General features: G+C 40.4%; 1 protein-coding gene across 5 annotated transcripts in view; it reads left to right on the top strand.

The window, feature by feature from the left end:
- The window catches only part of DCC (DCC netrin 1 receptor), a 1,226,177-nt gene that overhangs the window by 725,320 nt on the left and 477,565 nt on the right, over positions 1–23,292 (top strand). For all 5 annotated transcript variants that reach the window (XM_070452514.1, XM_070452512.1, XM_070452511.1 and 2 more), the window contains 2 exons: positions 1,347–1,501; positions 4,085–4,205. In XM_070452514.1, the coding sequence (XP_070308615.1) occupies positions 1,347–1,501; positions 4,085–4,205 (276 nt within the window). The remainder of the gene's footprint in view (positions 1–1,346; positions 1,502–4,084; positions 4,206–23,292) is intronic.

The following is a 23,292-nucleotide window of genomic DNA, read 5'->3' as shown; positions in this document are numbered from 1 at the left end:
ATCATTTCGTGTTCCCAGTGGAAGAAGATGAATATAACTTTTCAAAATTATTTTTTATTGGAATATAGTTGATTTATAATGCCATGTTACAACACAGTGAGTCAGTTTTACATACACATACATCCACTACTTTTTAGATTCTATTCCCATATAGATCATTACAGAGTATTGAATAGAGTTTTCTGTGCTATTTGCTAAGTTCTTTTTTGTTGTTGTTGTTTTGACTTTTTGATAGAAAGTGGATTTATTTACAGTGATATACATTCCACAGATGGCTAAGTTCTTATATGCTTGCTTCTTCTCTATGTTCTGATGGCTTCTCTGATGGCTCAATGGGTAAAGAATCCACCTTCTATGCAGAAGACGCAGGAGATGTGGGTTTAATCCCTGAGTCAGGAAGATCTCCTGGAGGGGAAATGACAGTCGCTCCAGTATTCTTGCCTGGGAAATCCCATGGTCAGGGGAGCCTGGCAGGCTACCATCCAAAGGGTTGCCAAGAGTCAGACATGACTAAGCTGCTAAGCACAGCTAGAGAAACACTTATATATAGTAGTGTTTATATGTCAGTCCCAATCTCCCAATATATCCATCACATCACTTCTTTAAACCCTAGGAAGGGTTTTGAGGGACCAAGTCTGCAAGATTCACTAGCAAAGGTGTGTTATATTTGTAATTTCCTTTCAATTGCACATTTCAATCACAGTATAACTAGTATTATGGTAATTAGGCATTAAATTAAATTAGTGTATCATGTACCTTGCTGAGAAAATAGTAATACATATAGCAGTGCACTAGAGTAGATAATTACTAGGACAATAGAAATGTGTCCACAGTAAAGATAATGGTCATTTTTAGTACCCTATCACCACAGCCAGTTCTGACGGGAAAGAGTCCATCAAATTAACTAAATCCTAATGAAACTCTAGAATTACAGACCCTAAGCTTTCTTGTCTTATTACTCTGGGTTTTCTCAGTCATATCATCTCCCCTTTATTTGCTTTATCAGCATAGCTTCCATAGCTTTATGGAATTCCCAGTGTCATTTATGTAGATGAATTGGATACAAATACTTGGTTATTCAGAATGTTTATTGTATTTTTTTCAAGTTTTTTTTTTTTAATTTTTTGCTGGCAAGACACCACCATTCACTCAACTGTTTAACTACATTGGGCTGGGTGGGGGGCAGTGTGTATTATGTCCTATAGTAGTTCCTATAAAGTAAACTAACAGTTTAGGGGATTAAAGTTGCAAGCATTTTCAATATTTGTCTCTAACTCTGAGAAAAGAGAGCATGCAAGTTCACATTCCCCACCCACTCACTTTTTTTTTTTTTTCTGTCTTTACAGTTCCGCCATGGTTTTTAAATCACCCTTCCAACCTCTATGCCTATGAAAGCATGGATATTGAGTTTGAATGCACAGTCTCTGGGAAGCCTGTGCCCACTGTGAACTGGATGAAGAATGGAGATGTGGTCATTCCTAGTGATTATTTTCAGATAGTGGTAATTATCTTTTTTTCAAATTCATTTTATGATCCCAGTCGTCATCTATTCTGTTTTCAGTTGCTTTTCTTTCCTGGGGACAAGGTTCCCATTGGGAATTTCTATGATATGTGAAGAAAATTGTTTTAATAAAACAGATGAGTTTTTTAGACTTAGAACTTTTGAGCTAAAAAAAATAAGAATAATCAAACAACCCGGCCCCTTGTTTTACAGAGAAGATTTTAAACCAATAATAAAAAAATAGAAGGCTTAATACCAATAATTTCTAAATATTTTCACTGGTGATTCTTGGGAGAAAAAAGTTTTGAACCTGGTACTAGACTGTATGAAGCCAAGAATCTCTTAGTTCTTTGACTTTTGCCCATGATAATAAAGCCTTAATAGAATGTGCTACTTATGAATATGGCAGCCTCACTTCGATAATAAAGATAGCCACTCTTTGCTCCTTTGCTCCACTTCCAAATAGGACCAGCTGGTCCTTTATGAGCGGTGCAAAAGGGCAGTAATACCGGTGCCAAAACAATGGTGGTGACAGTGGTGGAGAAGATATCAAGACCCAGAGATTACATGCTTTGTAATTTAAGAGCATTGAATTAAAGCCAAGAACAATGCTTCTTGTAGTTCCTATATGGTTTAGTGTACTCTGTTCCTGTCCTGGATGGAGATAATAGGGATAATTGCATTATATTCACAGAGCTGTTTGAGGTCCTGGTACACAGTGAATGACCCAAGCCTCTCATTATTATTATTGTGCTTGCTGCTGGCAGCAGAAAGTTTTTCTCATTTGAAAATACTCTTTGGAAACTCTCCTTTTGGTTGAGGTCAGCATCAGAGCATCTGAAGTCAGGTGTATGAATAAGAGATGTGAAAAGCACGTTTTCAATGTCAAGGAACTTTGCAGCTAAAGAGGGAGGGTTTTGGTCCATTTCTCTTATGTTGGAGATGCAGATATGACCCTGATAAAGAAGAGTGGTCCTCTAAGCCAGGTCTCGCAGCAGAAGGGAATCCTAGTGAAAGTGCCGCACGGAATTCGGGCACAAACTCTCTCCATGGCTTCATAGTGCCTCTTGCAGGCAGATCGCTCTTCCGTCATCAGTTGACTCTCAGAGACTTTCATCATCTCCTGATCCATGCATTTTGTCATATTATAAGGGCTCTTAAGGAATACATCTATAAAGAATATCTTTATTATGCTTATCATCACTTACTATTTTTCATTTTTAGTTGCATTTAATTGGTTAGGAATAGAGTAAGAAAGGAAAATTAATTTAACTTTTGAATGCCACATCAATCCATTGGTTCCTTTACATGCTATGCTATTTTCTCTATCAGTGAATTAAAAATGACCTGCCAGGGGGCAACATGAAGTGTGTTGTATACGCCTGAAATGTATGCCACTTGCATAGAGAGGAAATTGTTGAGTGCCCTTAAGGACATGATAAAATGCAACATTTATTTTTTTCTACAGTTTGAATAATCTTTTCCCCAGCACGACCCATTATACCCAACCCATTTAAATGTTTCTTTTCTTAAGGTAAAAAGAAAATGTGCACTGTGAGCCCTTTTCACACTAAATTGTGCTTAAAAAATATTTCCCCAATAGCTCCAGATATCTGAGAGCCATTGTCTGTCACACGAGTAACATTTAGCCCAAATAGTAACTTATATGAGAATTGTTAATTAGAAGTTAGTCAGCTTTATCTAAGAATTTTACATTAGCCAAGAATTGACTACAAGACACTAAAAACAATTAAGAATTCCCCATGAGGTAATATTTATCTCTTAATGACTTCAGGGGAAGTGATTTAATACGTCTCACTTACTGAACTAATTCTTACACTATCAAAGATAAACTGAGTTAGGGTAATTAAATGCTATTTCAGATCATTTTATCATCCATCCTTGAAAACTGTGGTGGCCCAATTTATATAAAACAGGAGTTAATGTTGCTCTATTTAATTTATGGGTTACTGAAGGTGAAACATTTTGTGAAACATCTTGCCGTATAACAAGAACGACACGGGTATAAAATACCCCCAGAACCTCCTCCAATTCCCTAAAAGGTCACACAATTTAAAAAAGATTTTCAGACATGTTTTTTTTTTTTTTCTCAGTTAAAAACACTTCTAGAAAATGTCCAACCTAGGTTTCTTGTCCTTTAGAAGCTGCAAAAATCAGTGTTTTTGTTTCCTTTTGCTTTTTGTTTCTCTTCAGCAGCTCTGAACCTATTTCCTTCAGTATAAGGGAAAAAGAATGAGATTTCTTTGATTCTAACCTCTCTTCCATACCTAATAAAGGAATGTTCTGATTACTGCTCATTTAGAATTGGAGGATGATATACATCCTTGAGAGTATATTTTTCAGCACAGAACCGGGTGAAATTGCTACACATGGATTCAGCAAAGTCTTGGGGCTCTGTGACATTTTCCAGGTGACTTAGGCCAGATCTGTCAGGCTGAGAATCCTCTTGGCCTCCGTTCTGGCTTTTCTGGGAAGTTGGATTAAAGTTCGGTTGTGTTCATCTTGTCACTTAAAGTTTTTTTTGCGTTTTCAAATATTTTACCTGCATTTTATTCACACTAGGGAGGAAGCAACCTGCGGATCCTTGGGGTGGTGAAGTCGGATGAGGGCTTTTATCAGTGCGTGGCTGAAAATGAAGCCGGAAACACCCAGACCAGTGCACAGCTCATTGTCCCTAAGCCTGGTAAGATGAGATGAACTTTGCTCTGGATTTTGTAGTTACTGTTCTGTGTGGTTTATCTGTAAAAATCCATATTGTTTTCCTTGTTCCCAAAGTCAGTTGGAAATTAGAGTTATTTAGTTAATCAAGGTGTGTATTTGCATACTGATGATATATTTGTGTTAGAAAATTATATCTCTATCTATTGATATATATATAAATCGATCCAGTGAGATATGATTATTAGGAACAGTAGATACCTCTGGCTATCAAGACAACAACCACTAAATCACTTCCTTTTCCTCTATTTTGTGGCTTGCCATTCTTTCAGTGTTTCATATAAATATAAAATCTATATATGGAACATATATATAGCATATAGACATATAAAAGATAAACATATATATGTATTAGTTCAGTTCAGTTGGTTACTCATGTCGAACTCTGCGACACCATGGACTACAGCACGCCAGGCTTCCCTGTCCATCATCAACTCCTGGAATTTACTCAAACTCATTTCTATTGAGTCGGTGATGCCATCCAACTATCTCATCCTCTGCCATCCCCTCTCCTCCTGCCTTCAATCTTTCCAAGCATCAGGGTCTTTTCAAATGAGTCAGTTCTTCACATCAGGTGCCAAAGTATTGGAATTTCAGCTTCAACATCAGTCCTTCCAGTGAATATTCAGGACTGATTTAGGATGGACTGGTTTGATCTCCTTGCTGTCTAAGAGACTCTCAAGAGTGTTCTCTAACACCACAGTTGAAAGGCATCAGTTCTTTGCCAACAGCTATCTTTATAATCCTTTAAAAACCTTTTCCAGTCCTGTGGCCACTGCTGAAAACTGCTGAGTTTTCCAAATTTGCTGGTATATTGAGTGCAACACTTTCACAGCATCATCATTTAGGATTTGAAATAGCTCAACTGGAATTCCATCATGTCCACTAGCTTTGTTTGTACTGATGCTTCCTAAGGCCCACTTGACTTTGCATCCCTATGTCTGGCGCTAGGTGAGTGATCACACCGTCGTGATTATCTGGGTCGTGAAGATCTTTTTTGTACAGTTCCTCTGTGTGTTCTTGCCACCTCTTCTTAATATCTTCTGCTTCTGTTAGGTCCATCCCATTTCTGTTGTTTATTGTGCTCATCTTTGCATGAAATGTTCATTTGGTATCTCTAACTTTCTTGAAGAGATCTCTAGTCTTTCCCATTCTATTATTTTCCTCTAGTTCTTTGCACTGATCACTGAGGAAGGCTTTCTGTCTCTCCTTGCTATTCTTTGGAGCTCTACATTCAGATGCTTATATCTTTCCTTTTCTACTTTGCCTTTAGCTTCTCTTCTATTCTCAGCTATTTGTAAGGCCTCCTCAGACAACCATTTTGCCTTTTTGCATTTCTTTTTCTTGGGGAGGGTCTTGATTACTGCTTCCTGTACAATGTCATGAACTTCCATCCATAGTTTTTCAGGCACTCTGTCTATCAGATCTAACCCTTTAATCTATTTGTCACTTCCACTGTTTAATGGTAAGGGATTTGATTTAGGTCTTACCTGAATGGTCTAGTGGTTTTCTGTACTTTCTTCAGTTTAATTCTGAATTTGGCAATAAGGAGTTCATGATCTGAGTCAGCTCCTGGCCTTGTTTTTGCTGACTGTATAGAGCTTCTCCATCTTTGGCTGCAAAGAATATAATCAATCTGATTTTGGTATTGACCATCTGGTGATGTCCATGTGTTGAGTCTTCTCTTGTGTTGTTGGAAGAGGGTGTTTGCTATGACCAGTGCATTCTCTTGGCAAAACTATTAGCCTTTGCCCTGCTTCATTCTGAACTCCAAGGCCAAATTTACCTGTTACTCCAGGTATTTCCTGACTTGCCACTTTTGCATTCCAGTCCCCTATAATGAAAAGGACATCTGTTTTGGGTGTTAGTTCTAGAAGGTCTTGTAGTTCTTCATAGAACTGTTCAACTTCAGCTTCTTCAGCATTACTGGTAGAGGCATAGACTTGGATTACCGTGATATTGAATGGTTTGCCTTGGAGAGGAACTGAGATCATTCTGTTATTTTTGAGATTGCATCCAAGTACTGAATTTTGGAGTCTTTTGTTGACTATGATGGCTTCTCCATTTCTTCTAAGGGATTCTTGCCCACAGCAGTAGATATAATGGTCATCAGAGTTAAATTCACCCATTCCAGTCTATTTTAGTTCACTGATTTCTAAAATATCAGTGTTCACTCTTGCCATCTCCTGTTTGCTGTTGCTGCTGCTAAGTTAGTTCAGTTGTGTCTGACTCTGTGCGACCCCATAGACTGCAGCCTACCAGGCTTCTCCATCCCTGGGGTTTTCCAGGCAAGAGTACTGGAGTGGGATGCCATTGCCTTTTCCAATCTCCTGTTTGACCACTTCCAAATTGTATTGATTCATGGACCTAAATTCCAGGTTCCTATGCAATATGGTTCTTTACAGCATCAGACTTTACTTCCATCACCAGTTACATCCACAATTGGGTGGTGTTTTTGCTTTTGTCTTTGCGTCTTCATTCTTTCTGGAGTTATTTCTCCACTGATCTCCAGTAGCGTATTGGGCACCTACCAACGGGGGGAATTCATCTTTCAATGTCTTATCTTTTTGCCTTTTCATACTGTTCATGGGGTTCTCAAGGCAAGAATACTGAAGTGGTTTGCCATTCCCTTCTCCAGTGGACCACATTTTATCAGAATTCTCCAATATAAACTGTCCATCTTGGGTGGCCCTACACAGCATGGCTCACAGTTTCATTGCGTTAGACAAGGCTGTGGTCCATGTGATCAGTTTGATTAGTTTTCTTTGATTGTGCTTTTCATTCTGTCTGCCCTCTGACGGAGAAGGATAAGAGGCTTATGGAAGCTTCCTGATGGGAGAGACTGACTGTGGAGGAAACTGGTCTTGTTCTGATGGGCGGGGCCATGCTCAGTAAATCTTTAATCCAGTTTTCTATTGATTTGTGTTTATTGTTGTTGCTGTGTTCCCTCCCTGTTGTTTGACCTGAGACCAAACTATGGTGGAGGTAATGAAGATAATGGCGACCTCCTTCAAGAAGTCCATGGGTGTACTGATACACTCAGTGCCCCCAACCCTGCGGGAGGCCACCACCGGCTCATGCCTCTGCCTGGACACTCACAGGCAAGTCTAGGTCAGCCTCCTTTGGGGTCACTGGCCCTTTCTACTGGGTCCTGATGCCCACAAGGTTCTGTTTGTGCCCTCCAAGAGTCTGTTTCCCCAGTCCTGTGTAAGTTCTGGAAGTTCTATGGTGGGTTAATGGCGATCTCCTCTAAGAGGGCTTATGCCACACCCAGGTCTGCTGCACCCGGAGCCCTTGCCCCTGAGGCAGGCCACTGCTGACCTGTACCACCACAGGAGACCCCCAAACACAGTTCTGGCTCAGTCTCTGCGGGGTCTCCGGGTCCTCGTGTACACAAGGTTTGTTTGAGACCACCGAGTATCTAGAGCAGGTATGGAGTTAGATTCTAAACATGATTTCACCACTCCTGCCATCTTCATGGGGTTTCTGATTTGCCCTTAGATGTGGGGTACCTTTTTTTGGTGGGATCCAACATTCTCCTATGCCAGCAAAGTGGGAAAACTCAGCAATGGCCACAGGACTGGAAAAGGTCAGTTTTCATTCCAGTCACAAAGAAAGGCAATGCAAAAGAATGCTCAAACTACCTCACAATTGCACATTGCTACCTCACACACTAGCAAAGTAATGCTCAAAATTCTCCAAGCTAGGCTTCAATAGTCCGTGATAATGAACTTCCAGATGTTCAAGCAGGATTTAGAAAAGGCAGAAGAACCAGAGATCAAATTGCTAACATCCATTGGATCACTGAAAAAGCAAGAGAGTTCCAAAAAAACATCTACTTCTGCTTTATTGACTGTGTCAAAGTCTTTGACTGTGTGGCTCACAAGAAACTGTGGAAATTTCTTAAAGAGATGGGAATATCTGACCACCAAACCTGCCTCCTGAGAAAAATGTATGTAGGTCAGGAAGCAACAGTTAGAACTGGACATGGAAAAACAGACTGGTTCTAAATTGGGAAAGGAGTAAGTCAAGGCTGTATATTGTCACCCCGTTTATTTAACTTCTATGCAGAGTACATCATGAGAAATGTTGGATTGGATGAAGCACAAACCAGAATTAGACTGCTGGGAGAAGTCTCAATAACCTCAGATATGCATATTACACCATACTTATGGCAGAAAGTGATGAAGAACTAAAGAGCCTCTTCATGAAAGTGAAAGAAGAAGTGAAAAAGGTGGCTTGAAACTCAATATTCATAAAACTAAGATCATGGCATCTGGTCCCATCACTTCATGGCAAATAGATGGAGAAACAATGGAAACAGTGAGAGACTTTATTTATTTATTTATTTTTGAGTTCCAAAAACACTGCAGATGGTGACTGCAGCCATGAAATTAAAAGATGCTTGCTCCTTGGAAGAAAAGTTATGACCAACCTAGATAGCATATTAAAAAGCAGAGACATTACTTTGCCAACAAAGATATATCTAGTCAAAGCTATGGCTTTTCCAGTAGTCATGTATGGATGTGAGAGTTGGGCTATAAAGAAAGCTGAGTGCTGAAGAATTTATGCTTTTGAACTGTGGTGTTGGAGAAGACACTTGAGAGTCCCTTGGACTGCAAGGAGATCCAACCAGTCCATCCCAAAGGAGATCAGTCCTGGGTGTTCATTGGAAGGACTGATGTTGAAGCTGAAACCCCAATACTTTGGCCACCTAATGGGAAGAACTGACTCATTTGAAAAGACCCTGATGCTGGGAAATATTGAAGGCGGGAGGAGAAGGGGACCACAGAAGATGAGATGATTGGATGGCATCACCGACTCAATGGACATGAGTTTGAGTAAAGTCTGGGAGTTGGTGATGGACAGGGAAGCCTAGCATGCTGCAATCCATGGGGTCTCAAAGAATTGGACATGACTAAGGAACTGAACTGAACTGAACGTTCTTCCTGTCAACAGTTGTTGAGCAGTGAATTGTAATTTCAGCATTCTCACAGGAGAAGAGGATTGCAAGTCCTTCTACTCTGCCATCTTCCTTTGCCACACTCATAAAACTGTTGTTTGCAGGAGCCCACGATCCTTCATGTTGCCCTCCACGGGCCGTGAGTCATATATGTGTATACACACATGCTTATTTATAGTCTTAAATCAGTGGAACTTGGAAGAAAAATAGGAGAAGTAATCAGTTGGAAGTAAGACATTTTTTTTTAAAAGAAAAAAAAAAACAGATTTTGCTAAGTTGTCCTTTTTTCTATAACTTATTGTTTTTTATTTTTTTGTTCTGTAATCTTTTAGAGGTTTAATATGGCGGTTTGTTCAAAACTAGCATAAATCTATAATAGACGTGTCAGGAAATATACCTGTAATGGTACAATTTCTGAGCTGACCGTGGTGGCTCACACAGTAAATAGTCTGCTTCCTATGCAGAAGACCCAGGTTCGATCCCTGGGTCGGAAGATCTCCTGCAAATGGAAATGGCAACCCACTCCAGTATTCTTACCTGGAACATCCTATGGACAGTGGAGTGTGGTGAACCCTAGTCCATGGGGTTTCAAAGAGTTGGACATGACTGAGCAATTAACATGTCATCATATCATGGATACAATTTCTACCAGGGAAAAAGCAAACCAACAAAAGCAAAGACACAAAAAACTAACTGATCAGCTGCTCTGAAATGTGGTTATACTACAGAAGGTCAAAAGCATTCCCTCTCTCTTTCCCCCCCCTTTTTTTTTTTTGGTGAGGGCTTGAACAATTTTATTTTGTAGATGCAAATACTTTAAAATATTAATACCTTCTTATGAAAAGTTTTCATACCATCTATTGATTATGTAACTTTTTGGACTGGTTTCCTTCTTCTTAGCTCAATCTTGGCCTGCTCTTTGCCTGCAGTGAGTTTATTAGAAAGCAGTAATTTCTGGACAGCTACAGGAATACATGAGACTTGTCTTTCTTTGGCTTCTATCTTTGTAACTATCAAGGCCTGATATTTGGTGCATCTAACCAATTATCAAGACTCTCAGACTGTCATCATTAATGTTCACAACAATGACTTTCTCTGTTTTCTTGATTAAAACAAAATAAAGCAGCCGTAGAACCACAGTCTCAGATGAGTAAAAGAATGAAAGGAACTACCTAGTAATTTAAAGGGACAATTAAGTCTTGTTCAAGATCACTGGTTTCTCTGATGGACTGCTCATTTTGCCTTTATTGAATGTACCCTGTGTGTGAATGTGACTTCATTGCTGTGAGTAACTGCGTTCTCTTCTGCTGAAATGTTAATGGATAAGGTAGAACCTCTAAAAATCAAGCCTGGTTTACAAGCTCTGTGCTATCTCATTAGCAACAACAATATGGCGACATTTACACTATACCAGTTGCTGCACAATCCACAGAACAAGAGAATTCTGGTTAACTTTGATTTTCATCTAAGGCCAGAAAGCTGAGGAAAATGCGAGATAAGCAGTCTCGTATTTCTAAAGAGACATATGAGGTACACTCTCCTAGGACTTGTTGGCACTGGCCACGTCTGGTCATCATCCCCTTAAGTGCCATTCAGTGTGGAACATTCTTTGATGTGTTGAAATTTGTAGAATTAAACATTGTCAGGGCTTCCCTGGTGGCTCAAATGGTAAAGAATCCACCTGCAATGCAGGAGACCTGGGTTCCATCCCTAGGGTTGGGAAGATCCCCTGGAGGAGGGCATGGCAACCCACTCCCGTATTCTTGCCTGGAGAATCCTCATGGATGGAGGAACCTGGCAAGCTGCAGTCCATTGGGTCGCAAAGAGTTGGACATGACTGAGTGACTAAGCCCACAGACGTTGTCATCGCATTTTCTTTCCCCTACAAGTCAAGTTATGGAGACACTAGGAAAACAACTTGAACAGAGTGTGTTTGTGATTTGTGTGTGTGTGTGTGTTTTACTGAACTGCTTGCACAACTGGAAAACAGGCATCTTCTCCTGACTGAAGTTGTCAGGAGGTGCCCACTGTAAGGTCAGGGACTAGAGAAGGCGAGGTTCGGAGAAAGAATGAGACCGATACTCTACGGGATCAGATCACCTTTAATGAGGCAAGAAGGGGCAGCAGTCAGACCAGCGAGCTGCGGCGCTAAGTCCAGAAGAGAGTAGGTATATATAGAAAACATATACGCGGAAATACATTGTGTTGAGGGGGTCCATTTTTCCTCAAGATTATTTTGATTAGTTAGCTTCTAACAACTTGGGCAAGGAATTCCTGAGACTTGGCGGAGACTGGGACCAGCTGGGAGCTGAATATCGTCAATCTTCATGTCCATTCCTTTCTTTGGGGCAGAATTCTTTATTCTCTGTAGAATGCTGGGAAAGACCCAGAGGGGAGTTTTCACTCTAGGCCATCTTGAGCTGCGTAGCTTTCCTTCACCCACAACCCAGCAGGAGAAAAGGGAAGTCAGTTGTGGTGAGCTCTGTTTCCACCTTGGGGAAGAGCAAGGCTGTGAGTTGCACTTGTGAAGAAAAAGCAGGGCTGAAGACACCTGCAGAAGCCTGCCCCCGAGGTGCTGACTTCCGAGGCTACAGCCGCAGAAGATGCTTGGGTGGAGCAGAGCTGGGAGCTGGCGCGGAGCGGAGCTGGGAGCTGGGGCAGAAGGCCAGCCAGACCCCGCTGTGCCTGCTTTAGGAGGGGATCTAGACTGGAGGTTCCTCGGGTGGAAAGGCCTCAGAAGAACCCACAGAGCTGTCCCCACAAAATGCACACGTGGACGCCTTCTGCAACTGTGGATTCTAAAGAGCACAGGTTGAGGAAAAGAGCCTCTGTCTCTTTACTTGAAATCCATCCTCTCTACCCTCGAGAAGCCCTAAGTCCTGGGGGTGGGGGTGGGGGTGGGGGCGGAGGGCTGGGCAGACCCAATAGAATAAAAAACAGATGACAAGACAGTTCCATTGCCTCTTACCCATTTGTGGCCTCAGGCCCACTCTAGGAGGAGGGAAGAAACTTGAAATGGAATATTAGTTTAATATCTTGATTTAGATCTTACTTCTTTGCCTGTGTATGTGTCGCCTTTATTGTTATTGTTACTGTTTTTAATATCTGAAAAGAAAGCTTTTAAAATATTTTAAGGTGCCTTCAGGACTTGAGGGTTGACCCAAGTTGCTATCTAGGATAGAAAATATATCTGATAGAGTGTGTTTGAAAGTGGAGGATGGGAAAAAAATAAAGCTATTTCCTCTTTTTCCTTCCTATTCCAATAGTTCAGCTTGTTCAGTAAACCAATTCTAGGCATTGAACTTCACTTACACCAGTCAGCTCTCATTTCAACAGGTATCTCTTTGTTAATGGTCTCTTGCATTCTGTTCAGGTCCTGATTCATTTGGGTCTATGTGACTACAAAAGAACAAGACTCCCCTTGGCAGAAATGTCATTTACCTCCCAAGGAGGGCAAGCTCCAGAGAATCTCAATAGTTCATTCTTCTCCCTTCTAGATGGTAAAATGTTGTCAGTGGATGCTACATTCTGGGTTGGTGTTTATTGTATCTGGCATTGGATTAGAATGAAAGTAAAAGAAAATGAAAACCAAAATCTGAAAGCGTGACAGAACACCACTGTGACTGTCTTATACTCCCTCCTTGTAAATGATGGATTGCTTTTTCCTGGCTATTTAATCAGGTCTTCAAATAATGCTCCCAATTCCTCAGAGATGCAGTGTTGGCCGCGTGCACAGATGGTGGAGAGGCTAGCTATAAATATAAACTCAACAATGAAGCTGACCATAGCGGAAGAACAGAGCCCTCTCTCTTGAAGTTCCAACAATAAACGGTCACCATATATTTTGAAGCACATCGTGGACCTGCATTGACCAGCTGTTCGGCTTTGGTCTGTCCACATGCTTGCGGCTTGGAGATTCTCTGGGCAACCATAACAATCTGCTTCTCACTGAAGCGCACACAATGGCCTGTTCAAGAGGGCGCCCATGGTCGGTGGATATTTACATAAGCCTAATGAAGTTTCAACCTAGTCTTTTGTACAGAGGTTAGCTATTCCCTCTTTCACAATTAGTGACTTAGGAAACATCACCTACTAAATTAAATGGAGTTAATAATTTGTTTTTTCTCTCCAGAAAGTAAGTTTTGGAAAACTACTGAAATGTGTGCACTGTAACATGTGAAATATATGCCTGATTTCCTCTAGATAAAAATCAAGAAGATCAATAGCATTTAAAAAAACAGTCATTATACTAGAGGAAGTGCTATCAGGAATGTTATATATCTGACACTATGACGCTGTACACACATTTCCAGACTGCTGACCATCTCTATATACCTAACACAACCATGAGCGCACCCTCAGACAAAGATCTGCACACTTAAGAAGACTTTCCATATGCATGAGAAATACTTAGGTGTGTTATGTAACTGGTGGTAAATTCAGGTTAAAATACTCCAGCTGATTTGTATCACTTGCATTGCCTAGCCATCTCTTCTAAGAGCTAAGGAAATGTTTTCTTGCTGTTATTTTGGTTTTAGTTTCTTGTTGTTTTAGTTTTATTTACTTATTACCTGGTGAGAGACATTAGTTAAGTCCTGTTTCCAAATGAAGATTGACTGCAGCTCTTCAAACCTACTACTCACTGAACAGCCCAGCCAAAAAGTGTCAAGAATCAATGTGTTAGGTGTCATAAGAATAAGATACTTCAGTAGTCAGATTTGCAAACAGGTACACAACATTTTAGGATCTGGTTGACATAGCAGGTGCTGATGAGTTAGTTACCCCTCAGTCATCATCCAGTGAAATGGAGTATGGATAGAAAGTGAAAGTCACTTAGTCCTGTCCAACTCTTTGGGACCCATGGACTATGTAGTCCACAGGATTCTCCAGGCCAGAATACCAGAGTGGGTAACCTTTCCCTTCACCAGGGGATCTTCCCAACCAGGGATCAAACCCAAGTCTCCTGCACTGCAGACGGATTCTTTACCAGCTGAGCCATGAGGGAATCCTAAGAATGATGGATTGTAAGTAGTAGTTAAATTAAGACTGTTTGGTTGCTGGACAGAGAAGTAAGCTTATTTTCTGGTGCTGGTGAGGCAGTATGGGAGCTTAGAGAGGAAGGCAGGAACAAAGATAAGATATATATAAAATATCAGTTATCTTGGAGTTAGTGTTCTTGGTTCTAATTGCTAGGTAGCATTATGTTGAGTTTTAAGCTAGTGAAAAAGCTGGATTAAAACTCAGCATTCAAAAAATGAAGATTGTGTCATCCAGTCCCATCACTTCATGGCAAATAGTTGGGGAAACAATGGAAACAATGACAGACTTTATTTTCTTGGGGTCCAAAATCACTGCAGATAGTGATTGCATCCATGAAATTAAAAGATTCTTGCTCCTTGGAAGAAAATCTGTCACAAACCTAGACAGCATTTTAAAAACAGAGACATTACATTGTCAACAAAAGTCCTTATGGTCAAAGCTATGGTTTGTCCAGTAGTCATGTATGGATGTGAGAGTTGTACTATAAAGAAGGCTGAGAGCCAAAGAATTGACGCTTTTGAACTGTTGGTACTGGAGAAGACTCTTCAGAGTCCCTTGGACTGCAAGGAGATCAAACCAGTGAATCTGAAAGGAAATCAATCCTCAATGTTCATTAGAAGGTCTGATGCTGAAGCTGAAGCTCCAGTACTTTGGCCACCTGATGCGAAGAGCTGACTCATTTGAAAAGACCCTGATGCTGGGAAAGATTGAAAGCAGGAGGAGAAGGGGATAACAGAGGACGAGATGGTTGGATGGCATCACCAACTCAATAGGCATGAGTTTGAGCAAGCTCTGGGAGATAGTGAAGGACAAGGAAGCCTGGTGTGCTGTAGCCCATGGAATCGCAAAGAGTCAGACATGACTGAGCACCTGAACAACAACATTGTGTTTCCTGGCCATGGTCTGCAATGAAAATAATTAGAGATACTTAACTGCTGGGTAGAGAAGATGAGAGTCAGAGAAGTGGGAATACAGCTGTAATCAAGATAGATATAGTCTGGAATATTTTAAATTTAATGACAGAAATGAATGAATATATAACAAAGTTGCCATGGAGAGTAATAACGTATTCTCTATATTCTACTAGGCACAAAAAGGTAATATGTTCACAACTGAATAAATGCTATTCTAAATATTTCCTAAAGGTAGATTTAGCTTGGGCAAGGTACCAATTCATGCCTTCCAAAGAAGAAATGTATATGAGATATGTATCCTGTATTTGTCTCATATCCCAAACACATTTGTTGATATTGAATATGTTCTAATGCTGTTTTTTTTGTTTTTCCTCCAAGATTGGCAACATGGTAGTTTTCTACCGTTGCTGGGGAAATATATTGGTTAAGCATTTAGAAAAAAAAAAATGTGAGCTACTTTCAATTCCTTGTCATCCCCTGGAAAAGCTTACTGATTATAAATGATGTCAAATTTTAAACACTGCATTAAGGAGGCAGATCACATCTTAGCAAAAGTGTTAGGTCTGGTCATGAACATCGAGGCATAAAATCAGAAGTCCTTTTGATGCCGAAAGCTTGGTCTCTGTGCCCCTGTGCTGAATCAAATCCTGGAGACAGAGTTCTGGGTGAGGTGGAAAAGAAGAGCTTTATGACTTTGCTGGGCAGAGGGGGAAAACAGCAGGTTTTGTGCTCCTCAAAAACCATGCTGCTAGGTGGGAAGATTTGGTAAGGAGTTTCATAGCAATAGTTCAAGGCTAGTGTTGCTGATAAGATTAGGGTGTGTGCAGTGCCTGCATTTTGATCTGTTTTCAAGTAATCTTTTGATGAGCTTCTCCAGTTCCTTTAATCAGGCTTCAGGTTGTCTTCTCTGTAGGAGGAATGCTTTCAGTTCAGTTCAGTCACTCAGTTGTGTCTGACTCTTTGTGACCCCACGAATCGCAGCACGCCAGGCCTCCCTGTCCATCACCAAGTCCCAGAGTTTACTCAAACCCATGTCCATTGAGTCGGTGATGCCATCCAAGCATCTCATCCTCTGTCATCCCCTTCCCCTCCTGCCCTCAATCTTTCCCAGCATCAGGGTCTTTTCAAAAGAGTCAGTTCTTCGCATCAAATGGCCAAAGCAATGCTCACATCTTCCATTTGTTGGGTTTTTCTTCCATACAGAGCTTAAAGACGTTGTTACATGAATCCCCTGAGGCAGAAGCATGATCCTGCCCCAAGGCTGTGCCATTGTTTCTGGGCTGTTCCTCTCTCGGCCCTGCTTTCCCTCCCTTTGCTGACCAGCACCTGTTCAAATCTGCCCTTTGGAACTCAGGGAGTATCACACAGGCTGGACTCTGTTCCCTACAAGAAATGGGAGACGTAGAAAGGCCTCCATGCCCAGGAGCCCCACAGAGTCCTGCTGGAGTTTAGTTTGGATCTATTTTTGTGACTTTTCACTATCAACATGAGAAGAAGACTTTGTTATTGTTCAGGCAAGTCCAACTCTTTCTGACACCATAGACTGCAGCATGCCAGGCTTCCTGGTCCTTCACTATCTCCCAGAGTTTGATCAAACTCATGTCCATTGAGTCAATGATGCCGTCCATCTATCTCATTCTCTGTCGCCTGCTTTTCCTGCCTTCAGTCTTTCCCAGCATCAGGATCTTTTCCAATGTGTTGGAATTTCCCATCAGGTGGCCAGAGTATCGGAGCTTTAGCTTCAGTATCAGTCCTTCCAATGAATGTTCAGGATTGATTTCCTTTAAATTGACTGGTTTGATCTCCTTGCTGTCCAAGGACTCTCAAGAGTCTTCTCTAGCACCACAATTCAAAAGCATCAATTCTTCAACACCCAGCTTTCTCTATGGTCCAGTTTTCACATACATACGTGACTACTGGAAAAACCGTAGCTTTAACTCTATGGACCTTTGTTGGCATAGTGATGTCTCTGCTTTTTAATATGCTGCCTATGTTTGTCAGAGCTTTTTTCCTAAGGAGCAAGTGTCTTTTAATTTTGTGGCTGCAGTCACCATCTGTAGTGATTTTGGAGCCCAAGAAAATAAAATCTTTCACTGCTTCCACATTTTCCCCAAATAGTTGCCATGAAGTGATGGAACCAGATGAAAACCTTGAAATCCCAAATATCCAGAGGAATATGTGGGCACATACTCATATAGTTGTATATTAACTACTGCTTGTTAAAGTGTTTCTTACTATGTATGAACTCTTATGTAATAACTTCAGTGGGATTGTGTGAAGCAATGAAAACTTATACAATTAGTCATAACACTTTTAAGATCTTTTAGAATTTAATTTGTCAGTGTAATAGCACATAAGCAACTGTGTCAGAGAGATTATAACTAACTCTCAAATGATGTACTTTTTAGTCTGATATTAGTCACTGGTGGTCAATTAAGTTGAATTTTTATCTCTTGATATGAGAAGAGTAACTATGATTTAAATGCTCAGTAGTTGTCTATGTGGGATCAAATTATTCCTAGAGTTCTGTAAATAATTTAGAAGATCCAATTCCATGTACTAGACTAATATATTGGTGGACCAAACTAAAAATGAGTCATTAGATAGCTTCTCTCACAAAATCTGTGATGCTCATTAAAACTACAAACATTCTCTTTAGAGTTCCATCATTGAGTATAAATGAATAAAAGTGCAGCTTAATATTTTTGAAACTTATTTCCAGCAATGATTATAGCTCATAAGCTTTCCACAGATATTTTCCCTTATAAACCTTAGTAATTAACTGTACCTGTTAGGATACAGAAGCAATTTTTTCAGGAAGGTTATTAATGTCAATGTATATGGCTATGAATTCAGTCTGCTAAAGAAGCATTTTGCTTGCTAAGGTAAAGATAAAAGTAAGAGGAAGATAGTCTTTGCTGTTTTATTTTCTGCTGCAAAGTCATCTTTCCCTTAGAGAAATGTTGACACTCAAACTAGCACTTTCCCTGAGGGGTTCAATGATAGCCCAAGTTTGGCATCAATCATTTGATCTTTTACCATGTAACATTCACTTAGTCTCTGAGATGTGGACACATTTCATGTCCACATCCTTCTCTAGTTTATCTACAGCGATTTAAAATATATTGAAATATATAATATAGTGAGCAGAATCTTAGGTAATATTGCCTAACCTTTCCAAATCTCCATTCCTTCAGCTTTAAAATATGGTAGATAATTGTCTCAAAGATTTAGTGCAATAAATGTATATCAGAGGGATTTGCAGGCTGCAAATTGCTACACAAATATTAGCTATTATGCAGTGTTCTGTTGGTTTATTTAGTCTCAAGACAAATAGGAGATGTTTCTTGAGATGGATACAATAGCTATCTTCTATCATATTTTCTATCCTCCAAGAAAATAATAAATAGCCAAAGGTTTCAGGGACAGTAACCATTTGAAGTTTAGATTTTTAGCTCAGTAGACAAGGTGAAGGGAAAAGGTCTATTTCATAATGCCTGCTGGTGGAGAGGTTTGTAGCAGGGTTTACAGTATCCATTTAATGACTTGCTCATTCCAGTTTAATGTTGGCAGAGGTTTCTCAGCAAATAGAGGCTTGTCATTCACCTTGTCCTTCATTCAGCATGTGCTTCAAGTAGGAAGCTAGCTCAGTGATAATCAAGAGGATATGACTCTATGGCAGACTTTGAAATTAGAAATGAATTCTGCAGTAATATGAAGTATCCTGAGACCAGTGATAACTATAAATCCATACAATATGAAAGACTTGATAGATTCATAAATATTGATCACATCAGACTTTGGTGGTAAACACACTGAAAATTGTTATTCCATAGCTTTCTTAAGGCCTAGTGGGGAAATAGAAAAGATAGCTGATTTTTACACTGAACCCAAAGAATCTTGTTTTTGTAAATATTTCTGCCTTTTATTTATAAATCATTTGATAATAGGTGTGCCTGGACACACACACATGCACACATATCTAGATTCCTTCTGATATAGTATTATTAGAGAAGTTTTAAGTATCAATGTAATCATTAGGTATATATAATTTGGTAGCTAAAATTATATAGCTGTAGTTGTTAACTGATTATCAAAGTGATGATAACCATTGATAGAACTACTTTGAAATTATATTCATATACACAGTTTGGAGGAATAAATTGCAATCTAGTCAACAGCAAAGGCCTCAGATGATTCTACAGGAAGCTTTGAAGCTGGGTTAGCTGTCCAGGCTTCCTTCCCTGCAGAGATGGGTGTGACCTTGAGTGCAGTGCTTCTCTTTACCTGAAGGCGGTTACGGGAGATGGATGCAGTCAGGAGCAGTCAGCCACCATCACAGCTGGAGGGATGAGCACCACAGTCCATGAGAGGGAGGTGGGAGGTGGGAGATGGGACTCCTCTCTGTTCTCCACAGTCCCCCTTTGTGCCCCTCACATCTGTGGGCTTCATGTAATAAATCCTGTAAATAACTGTCCCAGGGTACATGTTGGTCTTGCTCCCTGGAAGAAAAAGGAAGGTTAATAGGGTGAACTGCAGCCCTCATCAGTACAACCACAGTTCTCAAGGCTGCAGTTCCTCCTGCATGTTATTTTTCTCACCTTCATTTAATATCTCTATGTATCTGTATGACTTGGCAGGTGAAATGACTCGAACTCCTATCCCTCTGCACGTCATAGAACTTGTGCTAGTCTATTTACCGTCAAAATTGGAGAAGACAGTACTAATAGACACTCCAGTAGATAACCTGTGTGCCAACCATATTCATCCCTGTTTCATACCCCCCACCCCTGATGATATCATTAATTATTCTTGCTTTGCCTACTGGTATTTTGGCACAGGAATCCTGCAATGACCAGGAAGCAGTGATAGCTTCAAGGTTAATGATGAAAGCATTTCTCTTCCGAGTACTAGGACATCTAAATCCACAGAGCCTAGGGTTTCAGGGATGAGAAACACTGATTCCCAAATGGGGCACTAGGAGTGATGGTAAGGAAGACCACAGCTCCTTCAGTCACTTGCATCCATTTACGCTACCTTTGAGGACAGGGTACCATATACTGCTCATACAGTTTGAGTATGCGCTGTACTCTGAAGGAAGACTCTCCTATTTTTTTTTTTTTATGGTATTGTCTTCAAACTTTCCTCATTGCTTCTCTGAAAGACTATACTTGAGCCATATCTGGTTATCAGCTTCTCAGTAGACAGTACATGATAGAATCAGGGTATCCCATGGTTGTGTATTCACACCAACACGTCTTTTGCTCTCAAGTGTGTAATTTGATCTTCTGTAATATTATGCATGATCCCATGTTTGTGGCTTGAATACTTTGGGCGCTCTCAGATAATACTGCAGGCTGACGCCTTCAGAATAAGAAGGGTTGGATATGTGTATATTTCAATCAAGGTGAATTTCTGCCCTTTCTGGAGTGGATGGAGTCCAGTGTAACAACATGCTACCAAGAGGTTAGTTGGTCTCATTCAGGAAAGGTGTTTTATTGGGCACTTTGCATCTGTCTCTTTCCTAGTAGATTGGATATATGGCAACACAGTAGCTGCTGGCAAGGAACAACAGCTTTGTTGGATTGTAGCTCATCTCGTTGGGCAATGCATCAGTGCCATCCTTGCCACGGTAACTTCTCCATTTTTGCACATTTTGTTTCACTGCAGGAGCCTGGCTGATAGCAACTGACTGGATTGTTCCATCTAATTGACTGTGTCTCTTTCATGGAGAATACAGTCTGTTGTATAGGTATTTTCATTTAGTACCAATCATGCCTGGGATAAATCTCACTGACTACAATACCACCATTGCACAAAGCTTGGTGTTTAGATGTGATGCAAAGATCTTTATAATATTAGATATTCACTCCCAGAGGCCTGTCCATATCCCGCTCCTCCTCTGTGTCCCTGACCTTCTGATCACAGTCCCTCCAGATTCCTGGCCAATCAGCCAAGCCATTTGACTTTGATCATAGTCTCTATACAGTAAGTTCCCTACATACGAACAAGTTCCTTTCTGAGAACATGTTCATTAAGTCCAATTTGTTCCTAAGTCCAGAGTTAAGTCAGTACAAAGTTAAGCCTAGGTACCAAACTAACACAGCTGACTATACAGTTGTGTACTGTAGTACCTTTATAATACTGTTCACAGGCCTTGCTTCACTCTCTCGATTATTTTCACTTTTGTCTTCACCATTACCCTATGGTGCTTCTTAGCAGTAATAGCCGCATCACTGCTGTTTTTATGCTTGCTTCCGGTCATTATGGGCTTCAAGTAAAGATACTCTGCCACTGTCCTCTGTGCAGTACCGCATAATAAAATGCACAAAAGCACAACCCCTTGTGAGGATGCACACTCACGACAATGTATAGCAGATACGTGAACCAACTTCTGTGATTGGACATGGGGATACACATGTTCATCTTTCAAAGTTTGCAACTTGAAGGTTCATATGTTCATCAAAGGAGAAGTTCCTTGAACAGCAGTTATTAAAAATATGGCATTCAGGGACACCCTGCTATTATGCCCTCTGGTCATGCTTATGCCTGATGCCAAATACAGCACTTTCATCCAGTAATGGTGCTGCCAGAGCTTTTAAGTGAATGCATCTCAGGGGACTCAGTTTATGATGAGCAGTTCTTGCCACTGGTTAGTTGATTGTCTTAAGGTTGGGCATTCTTACTCCAGTAGGGTCCAATATTTTGTCAGAATCCATTTTATAAAAGGCATGTAATTCTCTGCTGCAGATGGCATGACTTTACTGCAGAACCCTAGGGCTTTATGCTGTGCTTCCTCCATCGGGATTGGCTATCAGCCCTCCATAGAACATTGTTTCTACCACCAATCCCTCTGATGCGGCAGAGTCTACTCAGTTGTACAGCCTAAGTTGTAAGAGCCTCTTGTGTTAGAGCTGGGCCTGTTAAAATGTCAGTTTTTACTCTGGACACCCTACTCAAAGATAGTAGCTTTTCACATTACTGAATAAATAGGTCAGAACAGATTGTGCTCCCTGCAGAACCAAATACCTAAGAGGCATCCTGATTCTTGCTTAGTGTTCGGAGGTATCAGTTGTTATAATGTGTCCTTATCTATAGGGCATGTCTTGCCATGCCCCAAATCAAAGTGCCTCTAGAATCTTTACTGATGTTTTGGGCTACTTTATCTCCCTAGGGTTTGTCCGTCACCATGGGAGGGTATGTGTTTTTACCAAAACTTTCTGTATATTTGCCATTTGTTGCTCAACTTGTCCGATGAACATGATGTCATTAAAATAATGGACAAGGGGATTATGCTGCAAAACATCTGGGTGGTCCAGGTCTCTTTGGACTACAGTAAGACAAAAAATGGGAGTGTTAACAGGGGCCCTGGGACATGAATGAAATCTGTAATAATTTTTCATTCCTAGTGAATGAGAAAATTTTTTGATGATCCTTTCCTATAGGGGTAGAAGAGAATACATTACTATGGCTAAATGTGAATGGCAGCCGTTTTGATCCGTTTGTGTAAAGATATAGCGTCTGGGATAGTAAATGCAGTAGACCACCACTTAGTTTAGGTGTGTGAGTGGGTGTCCCCTGTCATCGTCTAGGTTTGCTCTGATTTTTGTAAGGAACCAGACTGGAAAATTAACTTAGAATATGATAGGAATTACTGTTCTTGAGATAATTAAAATTTTATTGGCATATAGTTGCTTTAAAATATTGTCTAAGCAGCAAAGTGAATCAGCCATGCATATATGTATGCGGAAGGCTGTGTGTATGTGTGTGTGCGTGTCCGTACCCCCTCTTTTTTGGATTTCTTTCTCATTTAGGTCACCACAGAGCATTGAGTAGATTTCCCTGCGCTATCCAGCAGGTTCTCATTAGTTATCTGCTTTATACATAGTTTTATATGTATTTGTATGTATCCCAATCCAGGTCTCCCAATTTGTCTCACCCTCCATACATTTGTTCTCTGCATCTTTGTTTCTATTTCTGCTCTTCACATAAGTTCATTTGTACCAGTTTTTTAGATTCTATATATATGTGTATTAATATTAGTGGGTACCATGCTGATTTGGCTTTACAATTGCATAATCACATGTTAATTGATTCTTCTCAAGAGTCTTGTGGAAGAGACACTTACTCCCCTT

The sequence above is a fragment of the Odocoileus virginianus genome, chromosome 22 (assembly GCF_023699985.2).
Source record: "Odocoileus virginianus isolate 20LAN1187 ecotype Illinois chromosome 22, Ovbor_1.2, whole genome shotgun sequence".
NCBI lineage: Eukaryota > Metazoa > Chordata > Mammalia > Artiodactyla > Cervidae > Odocoileus > Odocoileus virginianus.
Note: the sequence above shows the minus strand (reverse complement) of the source record. Positions and strands in the feature narration are given on the sequence as shown.